General features: G+C 43.1%; 1 protein-coding gene across 1 annotated transcript in view; it reads left to right on the top strand.

Moving 5' to 3' along the window:
- The first annotated feature begins 1,121 nt into the window (after positions 1–1,121).
- The window catches only part of LOC129862413 (hepatocyte growth factor-like), a 29,701-nt gene continuing 20,351 nt past the window's right edge, over positions 1,122–10,471 (top strand). Inside the window, exons 1-4 of the mRNA XM_055934070.1 lie at positions 1,122–1,410; positions 2,609–2,765; positions 6,364–6,476; positions 6,934–7,048. Coding sequence (XP_055790045.1) covers positions 1,362–1,410; positions 2,609–2,765; positions 6,364–6,476; positions 6,934–7,048 — 434 coding nt within the window. The 5' untranslated portion in view covers positions 1,122–1,361. The remainder of the gene's footprint in view (positions 1,411–2,608; positions 2,766–6,363; positions 6,477–6,933; positions 7,049–10,471) is intronic.

The raw sequence follows: 10,471 nt of genomic DNA, 5'->3' as shown, positions 1-10,471 counted from the left end.
TATCAGATCGTTATAGAGGACTAATGGAGATTTTCGCAAACCATAACATCTGAATGATCCCAACACATCTGCTGCTACAGTAGTTACGTGTGTGTGTGTGTGGTTATGAGAGTTTAAGACCCTGATTCATTGGTATGGATGGTTTACTATCAAAGAGCATGACTGGTTTATAATAATAATACAAAACCTCATATTAGTCATCTGCAGAGAGAGAGAGAGAATAGAGAGAGAGAGAGACATGGAGATGCATAGAATGTGTGTGTGTGTATTTAGGGGCGCTGACATGATGAGGGGGTGATGACATGAGGAGATTCCCCATGTCCCAGGAGATATGGAAGAGAGGAGGTTTAGGATGCTGTGTGTCCTTCATGAAGACAGATTTGTTTGTAAAAGCTGAGATAAATCCTGACACTCCGGCTCATGGGTCTGATGCTGTCATCAGGGGAACTTTTCCACTAATTAATACCTAATGATTTTCGTCATAACTTTTTCACTGAGATATAAACTGAGTATACAAAACATTTGGAACACTTTTACCTAATATTGAGTTGCATCCCGTTTTGCCCCTTTAGAACAGCCTCAATTTGTCGGGGCATGAACTCTACAGGGACACTGGCCCATGTTGACTCCAATGCTTCCCACAGTTGTGTCGAGTTGGCTGGATGTCCTTGGGTGGAAGGACCATTCTTGATACACATGGGGAATTGTTGAGCGTGAAAAACCTAGCAGCATTGTATTTCTTGACATACTCAACTTCTACCATACCCCGTTCAAATGCACTTAAATATTTTGTCTTGCCAATTCACCTTCTGAATGGCACACATACATGATCCATCTCTCAAAGTAAAAAAACATATTCTTTAACCTGTGTCCTCCCCTTCATCTACACTGATTGAAGTGGATTTAACAGTTGACAATAATAGGGGTGCATAGCTTTCACCTGGATTTACATGGTCAGTCTATGTCATGGAAAGAGCAGGTGTTCCTAATGTTTTGTACACTCAGTGTACCTTCACTACTCAATGTGTTGTTAAACAGTGAGTGAGTGTAGTAGAGGAATAAAGTGGGAGGAGAACGCTGAGAGGGAGAGAGAGAGAGAGAAAGAGAGATCCATAGTGTGTTTCTACTAAGAGGCATCTGTGCTGTGGCTGAGTGAACAACCCCAGTACCTCCGTCCCGCTGTCTGGACCTTGTCAACGACGACAACCCCAGTACCTCCGTCCCGCTGTCTGGACCTCGTCAACGACGACAACCCCAGTACCTCCGTCCCGCTGTCTGGACCTTGTCAACGAACGACAACACCGTTATTATTATTGGGATATCAATAATCGTTTACATCGGGAACAGCCTTTGCAGCAACTATGTGGATTTACAACATTATTTTTCCTCTCTTAATCGTCCGTTTTTCAGGTACTTTTGGGAGACGATCGCAAGGGCATTTCAGACTTTATGGTTGTAGGCTAATTGAGATTCAGCAGTTTGTTGTTGACCTTTTATCCTCTCCCTCTCCTCACCTGGCACGTTGCAAAATCTTATTTTACGTAATGTCGAATGGTGGATGTGATTTTCTACAAAACAACACATCATAATAACTTGTTTAAATATGTTACCTTTCAAGTTAGCTTGGCAAGTTTAAACTGTAAAAAAATAAAATTCCGCACAGCTTTCTGTGAGGAATATAGAAACTTTAGAGCCCATCTGTAGACGTTCTGTGATGGTTCTACAGCAAACTTGCGTAACATCATTTTAAAAACCAATTAAGAGAAGAACCTGTGCGTTTTATGTAAAACTATGTGTATCTAGCTGAAGCGCGAAACGTAACTCTCTCCGCTCTCATGTCTCTATTCCGCTTGATGTGTTGGTGTAAATAGGCTAAATTCATACTCGTTTCACTCAGAGTAAACAGTCATTCTAAAGCTTCTAGACGAGTCTGACGTGAACTCACTGATCCCAACCAGCTTTCACTATTTAGAAAGAAAGTAATGTTTGCTATAGGCTATTGATACTAATTGTATAGGTATTCTTCCATATTGTGGCTCTTATTAGGCCAAACATGTATACACTTTTTTCTCCGTTACTTTTATTGAGGAGGAGAATACTGGAGTATTAAGACTAAACAGAGATATAGCCTGACTGTCTGCTACTGGGCTGTTTATGTGTGAGTCAACACTGCATTGTGTGTGTGTGTGTGTGTGGGGGGGGGGGGGGGGGTGTTAACCACAGCATTGAGTGGATGTGGAACAACATGAGCGTATCAGTCCCTGCTGGAGAGGAAGGGGTGGAAAGAAAATGTGTGCATGCATGTGTGAGAGAAAGAGAGAGAGAAAGCGTAAGGGTAGGGGATAGGTAAGTGTGTCCCAGCTGAAACGGAGGAGAGGAGTAGAAAGAGTTATCTGTCCGTCTGTGAGTATGTCAGTGAGGGGACAAGGAGTCATGAGTGTGCATCCCATTAAGACATGCATATTAATGAGGGTAAAACCATGCTAATTTAAACATCATGATGCTGCTGGGTTTGTCTCAGTCCTGATGGGAACATCAATACAGCCTCACTGGCCAGGGGCTGGACACTGCATTCAACACCTTCATTTCATACTGTGTGTGTGTTAAGAGTGCAGGAGGAATGCATTACAGGACTACCAGAGGAGTGATGGCGTGAGATTGGTCCAACTGCCTGACTCTGCCCTCCACACCAAAAGCAGGAAGTTGAGCATTGTGAAGTGTGCCCGTGATTGCAGCCGCAACAAGATACTGCTCTTCACTTGCAGGTAGGTGTGGTGCATCTGTGACCAATTCCTGGGTATAGCAACAATTTCTGCGCCTGCAGCTTCACATGCTGTGTGTCTATGACCATGTTTACATGCAAACCAATATCCCGGTATTATTTGGGATACTGAAGTATTCTGTTTTTGAGTTGATGCAAATAAACCTATCCCGTTTACAATAATCCAAAACAGTTTGTGATCCAAAACAGTTTGTGATAGGCTGATCTAAGATGGGATAGTGTGGGATGTAAACATCTTATCCTGTTTACTGTTGTTTTAGTTTAACATAACATGTGTGTTGTGTGATGATGTTTTATCTGATTGTCAAACCACTTCAAAAAGTATGCTACCCACACACTTTTATTCCCCATAGTAATTCCATAATAATTTAGCCTACTATAATTAATTTCCTATAATTTACTACTAGCAACTTTCAACTTTCAGCAAGTTTCTGCTTATAATTTACAACATTTGGTAGGCTATATTATAATTTCCGACATTTGGTAGGTAATTTGTTTGTCAAATATAGTTTGAAACATGGAACTTCTCTTCAGTCTTAACTTGTTGCCCCAGAAGACTAAATAAAGTAGTGCTCACCGGTAACAGTGGCGGTAGGTGCTGTTTAAGATGAGGGAGGACGATTATTTTTTAATGAGCATGGCCTTATTTCTATAACAGCATATTGGATGACTGTCATTCATATTCCATTCACCCAGTTCAATGTAACATCAATAGGTTCAGGCTACTGCACGGTACTAACATACTATACCCATCATGAGGTTGCTACAACCTAGCCTATGAATGAAAGTTTACAATGTAGGTGCACAGGTCAAGAGAAATTGAGTAATCAAGGTGACAGACATTGACACATTCAATACCGCATAGCACCATCTTGCCTGCATCTAGCTGATCTAGTGTGTAATCATTAGTCCAACAGTTGCAAACGAGAGTTTCTATTGGACAGATTCAGGTATGTTTATCCCTGTTTTGTTCAGTTTGCTTCCATTTAAGAAATGTTTTTCAACAGAATTTGCAATATGAATACACCCCTGATCACATGCAATCACAGTTCACTTTCATAGCAGACAGATCGTTTCATAAATCCTTCTCTCATCTACGCACTCTCCTCCTCTCACCTTTTCCCTTCGCTTGTGGACTCCAGTGCACAATACATTACCTTTCCAAGCCAAACCTTAATTTCATAACCGCTAACAACTACACACAGCCTACATCATTGTCACCATTTTAGCTAATGTCAAGGCAACAACATAGCTACTAGAACTAACACGTTAGTAAACCCGCTACAATCATGCAGTAGGAAAATTGCAATTGGCTCAGAATGGCAGCACGGCTGGCCCTTGGATGTACACAGAGAGCTAATATTAATAATTTGCATGTCAATCTTTCCTGGCTCAAAGTGGAGTAGAGATTGACTTAATCAATACTTCTATTTACAGTACCTTGCAAAAGTATTTGTGTTTTTCCTATTTTGTTGCATTACAACCTGTAATTTAACTGAATTTTTATTTGGATTTCATGTAATGGACATACACAAAATAGTCCAAATTTGTGAAGTGAAATAAAAAAAAATACTTGTTTAAAGAAATGTAGAAAAATTCTAAACGGAAAAGTGGTGCGTGCGTGTGTATTCACCCCCTTTGCTATGAAGCCCATAAATAAGATCTGGTGCAACCAATTACCTTCAGAAGTCACATAATAAGTTAAATAAAGTCCACTTGTGCAATCTAAGTGTCACATGATCTGTCACATGATCTCAGTATATATACACCTGTACTGAAAGGCCCCAGAGTCTGCAACACCACTAAGCAAGTGGCATCACCAAGCAAGCGGCACCATGAAGACCAATGAGCTCTCCAAACAGGTCAGGGACAAAGTTGTGGAGAAGTACAGATCAGGGTTGGGTTATAAAAAAATATCAGAAACTTTGAACATCCCACAGAGCACCATTAAATCCATTATTTAACAATTGAAAGAATATGGCACCACAACACACCTGCCAAGAGAGGGCTGCCCACCAAAACTCACGGACCAGGCAAGGAGGGCATTAATCAGAGAGGCAAAAAGAGACCAAAGATAACCCTGAAGGAGCTGCAAAGCTCCACAGCGGAGATTGGAGTATCTGTCCATAGGACCACTTTATGCCGTACACTCCACAGAGCTGGGCTTTATAGAAGAGTGGCCAGAAAAAAGCCATTGCTTAAAGTGTTCGGCAAAAGACATGTGGGAGACTCCCCAAACATATGGAAAAAGGTACTCTGGTCAGATGAGACTAGAATTGAGCTTTTTGGCCATCGAGGAAAACGCTATGTCTGGCGCAAACCCAAGACCTCTCATACCCAAGAACACCATCCCCACAGTGAAGCATGGTGGTGGCAGCATCATGCTGTGGGGTAAGATAAGACTTCAGTTAGTCTTGGATGCATATTTTATGTGGTTGAAATACTGTTTGCTTGCAAAACAGTTTCAAAGATAACACATTACATGCGGATTCACAATTTCTCTATAGAGATGCTGAAAAAAAAATTATTTCTCCACTCCTGTTCCTGAGACAAAATTAACATATGTTGTATAATTTCAGTTAATATTATATTAGGCTACATGTGAGAGGTTATAGGCCTACGGTCAGTGTCAAGATTTCAGTTACTATTCCAATTTACCCATATGAACTGAGGAATATTCTGTTTATTCATGGACAGGAATATTCATGAGTGGGATATCAAAGGTGCAAATGGCTTATCCAAAATAAGACCTTAAGTGGGATATGAGCTACTATCCGGAAACACTGTCCGTATGTAAATATGGTCTATGACAACTGTCAAGAGTTGTTTTCCACCTGTAATTAGATATTGTTGCTGTCAAGTTTTTCATTAATTAAATGCAGTAACTCCCTTCATTTCATGACTCTAGAACCAAGAAAATGTATTCAAAATAGCTGCTGAATTTTCATAATTGTATTTTCAATAATGGGAAAACATGGTACTTTTTTAAATATCCTGAAAAGTTTATGTTTTGGAGAAAATATGTTTTCATCAGACAGCGACAATATACTGTATTTGTTGTCCAAGCCAGTATGACACAATCCCCTGGCCTTCTTTGGCAGCAGCCCAAACTCCAAATAGTAAACATGTGAGGGTTGGAGCCAATTCCATTTCAATTCCAGTCAATTCAGGAAGTACACTGACATTAAAATGATCTTCAATGCTTTTCAATGAGGAACATTTGGAATTAGAATTTGGTTTTCTTTTGATTGCCTTCTAAATGGAATTGTTCCCAACCCTGCTTACTGTATTACCCTACCACTCTGAAATGAGAAGTTTGGTTTCCCTTAGTGTCTTTCAGCAGCAAAATGAGTCTGGTATGCATGTCTAGGTTTCCCCTGACAGACTCAGTCTCCTTTCAGCAGTAGCAGGCTTGGGGTCAATCCTATTTCAATTCAGGACACATACTGTATTATCTGCATGTTAATAATAAGTCGCTTTAGATAAACATGCCTGCTAAATGATTATATTACATAAATCAATCAATATTTCCCTCCATCCCTTCCTTCTCTCTCTCTCTCTCTTTCTCTCTATCTATCTAGAGCGTTCTTGTATGATCAGAAAAACAGGAAATGCCAGTGGCTGTCGTTTGACAGGAACTCACCAGGAGTCCAAAGCCAACACGACTTCAACTACCAACTCTACCAGAAGAAAGGTATTGTACACTATCTCCCTGTCTCTCTCTCTCTTTCTGTTCTCCAGCCCTCTCCCCCTTTCTCTCTCTCCGGCAGTAGAAAGGCACTGCTTACAAGTGTCTAAAGTGTCTCTTTCTCCTTGTTCTCATCAGAGTTTGGTACCTGGGTAAGTAATGTTATGTATGTGTAGAGTAAAATGGAACAGTATGGGGGGTGTGAGACCCGTCCTAACATGCTCTGTCAGATGCTCTATGCTATGTCAGATGCTCTATGCTATGTCAGATGCTCTATGCTATGTCAGATGCTCTATGCTATGTCAGATACTCTATGCTATGTCAGATGCTCTATGCTATGTCAGATGAGAAAAACAGAAATGTTTTTACAAACACAGTCCTTTTTTTGTTGGCTGTCCTCTCTCTCTCCCTCTCTGTCCCTCTCTCTCTGTCTCTCTCTCTCTTGTTCTCTATCTCTTTCTAGCCTATGTGCAGGAGTGCATAGTGGGGACAGGAGTGAACTACAGAGGGAGAAGGTCTGTAACGGCCAGTGGAATCAGGTGCCAAGCCTGGGCCTCTCCTTTCCCTCATGAACACAAGTAAGCTAGAACCTGTGATTGTGCATGTGGTGTGTGTGTGCGCCTGTGTGCATGTGTGTAGAGTGATACATTGGCTGGTGATTAGTCTTAAGGGGCCAGTCATTCATCAGTACTAGTCCTCTCTGACCTCACTCTAACACTTTACACAGTCTGGGATCATTTCCTGTTTTAGTCTCACTGTTTATGTAGGGTGTGTGTGTGTGTTCAAGAGAGTTTATACTGTAGTAAAACCTGTTAATTAAGTGATAAAAACCTGAGAGAGAGAGAGAGAGATAGAGAGAGAGAGGACACAGGGAGAGAGAGAGAGAGAGAGAGAGAGAGAGGGGAGAGAGAGAGAGAGAGAGAGAGAGAGAGAGAGAGGACACAGGGAGAGAGGGAGAGAGAACACAGGGACACAGTGAGAGAGAGGACACAGGGAGAGAGAGGACACAGGGACACAGGGAGAGAGAGGACAAAGGGACACAGGGAGAGAGTGGACACAGGGACACAGGGAGAGAGAGGACACAGGGACACAGGGAGAGAGGACACAGGGAGAGAGGGGACACAGGGACACAGGGAGAGAGAGGACACAGGGACACAGGGAGAGAGTGGACACAGGGACACAGGGAGAGAGAGAACACAGGGACACAGGGAGAGAGAGGACCCAGGGAGAGAGGGGACACAGGGACACAGGGAGAGAGAGGACACAGGGACACAGGGAGAGAGTGGACACAGGGAGAGAGGGGACACAGGGACACAGGGAGAGAGAGGACACAGGGACACAGGGAGAGAGTGGACACAGGGACACAGGGAGAGAGAGGACACAGGGACACAGGGAGAGAGAGGACACAGGGACACAGGGAGAGAGAGGACACATGGAGAGAGACAGCTCGTGACAGAAGTTCATTAGAGTAGCACAACCATCCACTCCCTCCTCGTTCTTCCTCTCGTTCTCCTCTTACCTCGCGCTTCTCTTTTCTCCTGCCTTTCTTCCCTGTGTAATCAAATAAAATGTTATTTGTCACATGCGCCAAATACAACCTTACAGTGAAATGCGTACTTACAAGCCCTTAACAAACAATGCAGTTTTAAGGGGAAAAAAAATGTTAAGAAAGCATTTACTAAATAAACTGAAGTAAACAATAAATCAATAAAAGTGAAAAAAATAAGAAAGTACAAAAATAACAAATATTTCAAATGAACTTCTAATGAACTTACTTATGAATGGCACCAGACGGGATGACTGACGTTTTACGGGCTCCTAACCAGCTGTGCTTTTTTGTTTGCTTTTTCACGTTGTCTGTAACGTATTATGTACATAAGAGACGGTAGCAGCAACTTTATGAGAGAAAAGAGCTTCTGGACATCAGAACAGCGATTACTCACCTCCAACTGGACAAAGCTCTCCCTCGCCCTCCATTTGGCAAATCTGACCATAACTCCATCCTCCTGATTCCTACTTACAGGCAAAAATAGATATATATATTTATTAAAAAAGGTATTTGTCACATATTTGTCACAACAGGTGTAGACCTTAGTGAAATGCTTACTTACAAGCCCTTAACCAATAATGCAGTTTTAATAAAATACCTAAAAAAAAGTAAGAGATAAGAATAACAAATGATTAAAGAGCAGCAGTAAATAACAATAGTGGGGCTATATACAGGGGGTACCGGTACAGAGTCCATGTGCGAGGGCACCGGTGTCGAGGTAATTGAGGTAATATGTACATGTATGTAGAGTTATTAAAGTGACTATGCATAGATAGTAACAGAGGGTAGCAGCAGCGTTCCAGCTATGACTAGGGTGACTGGAATCTTTGACAATTTTTATGGCCTTCCTCTGACACCATATGGTATAGAGGTCCTGGATGGCAGGAAGCTTGGCCCCGGTGATGTACTGGGCCTTACGCACTACCCTCTGTAGTGCCTTGCGCCCTTGAGGCCGAGCAGTTGCCATACCAGGCAGTGATGCAACCAGTCAGGATGCTCTCAATGGTGCAGCTGTAAAACCTTTTGAGGATCTGAGGACCCATGCCAAATCTTTTCAGTCTCCTGAGGGGGAATAGGTTTTGTCGTGCCCTCTTCACGACTGTCTTGGTGTGCTTGGACCATGTTAGTTTGTTGGTGATGTGGACACCAAGAAACTTGAAGCTCTCAACCTGCTCCACTACAGCCCCGTCGATGAGAATGGGGGCATGCTCGGTCCTCCTTTTCCTGTAGTCCACAATCTTCTCCTTTGTCTTGATCACGTTGAGGGAGAGGTTGTTGTCCTGGCACCACACGACCAGGTCTCTGACCTCTTCCCTATTGGCTGTCTCATCGTTCTCAGTGATCAGGCCTACCACTGTTGTGTCATCAGCAAACTTAATGATGGTGTTGGAGTTGTGCCTGGCCATGTAGTTATGAGTGAACAGGGAGTACAGGAGGGGGCTGAGCACACACCCCAGATGGGCCCCCGTGTTGAGGATCAGCGTGGCGGATGTGTTGTCACCCACCTTTACCACCTGGGGGCAGCCCGTCAGGATCCAGTTGCAGAGGGAGGTGTTTAGTCCCAGGGTACTTCGCTTAGTGATGAGCTTTGAGGGCACTATGGTGTTGAACGCTGAGCTGTAGTCAATGAATAGAAATCTCACAAAGGTGTTCCTTTTGTCCAGGTGTGAAAGGGCAGTGTGCAGTGCAATAGAGATTGTATCATCTGTGGATCTCTTAGGGCAGTATGCAAATTGGAGTGGGTCTAGGGTTTCTGGGATAATGGTGTGGATGTGAGCCATGACCAGCCTTTCAAAGTATTTCATAGCTACAGATGTGAGTGCTACGGGTCGGTAGTCATTTAGACAGGTTACCTTAGTGTTCTTGGGCACAGGACTATGGTGGTCTGCTTGAAACATGTAGGTATTACAGACAGGGAGAGGTTGAAAATGTCAGTGAAGACACTTTCCAGTTGGTCAGCGTATGCTCTGAGTACACGTCCTGGTAATCCGTCTGGCCCAGCGGACTTGTGAATGTTGACCTGTTTAAAGGTCTTACTCACATCAGCCGCGGAGAGCGTGATCACACAGTCGTCCAGAACAGCTGATGCTTTCATGCATGTTTCAGTGTTAATTGTCTCGAAACGAGCATAGAAGTTATTTAGCTCGTCTGTTAGGCTAGTGTCACTGGGCAGCTCTCGGCTGTACTTCCCTTTGTAGTTTGTAATACTTTACAGGCCCTGCCACATCCGTCGAGCGTCGGAGCCAGTGTAGTACGATTCAATCTTAGTCCTGTATTGATGCTTTGCCTGTTTCATTGTTTATCGGACGACATAGCGGGATTTCTTATAAGTTTCCGGGTTAGAGTCCTGCTCCTTGAAAGCAGCAGCTCTAGCCTTTAGCTGGGTGGGGATGTTGCTTGGAATCCATGGCTTCTGGTTGGGATATGCCAGTGACTGATGTGGTGTACTCCT

This window comes from Salvelinus fontinalis, chromosome 9 (assembly GCF_029448725.1).
Source record: "Salvelinus fontinalis isolate EN_2023a chromosome 9, ASM2944872v1, whole genome shotgun sequence".
NCBI lineage: Eukaryota > Metazoa > Chordata > Actinopteri > Salmoniformes > Salmonidae > Salvelinus > Salvelinus fontinalis.
This window is presented reverse-complemented; position numbering and strand designations above follow the sequence as displayed.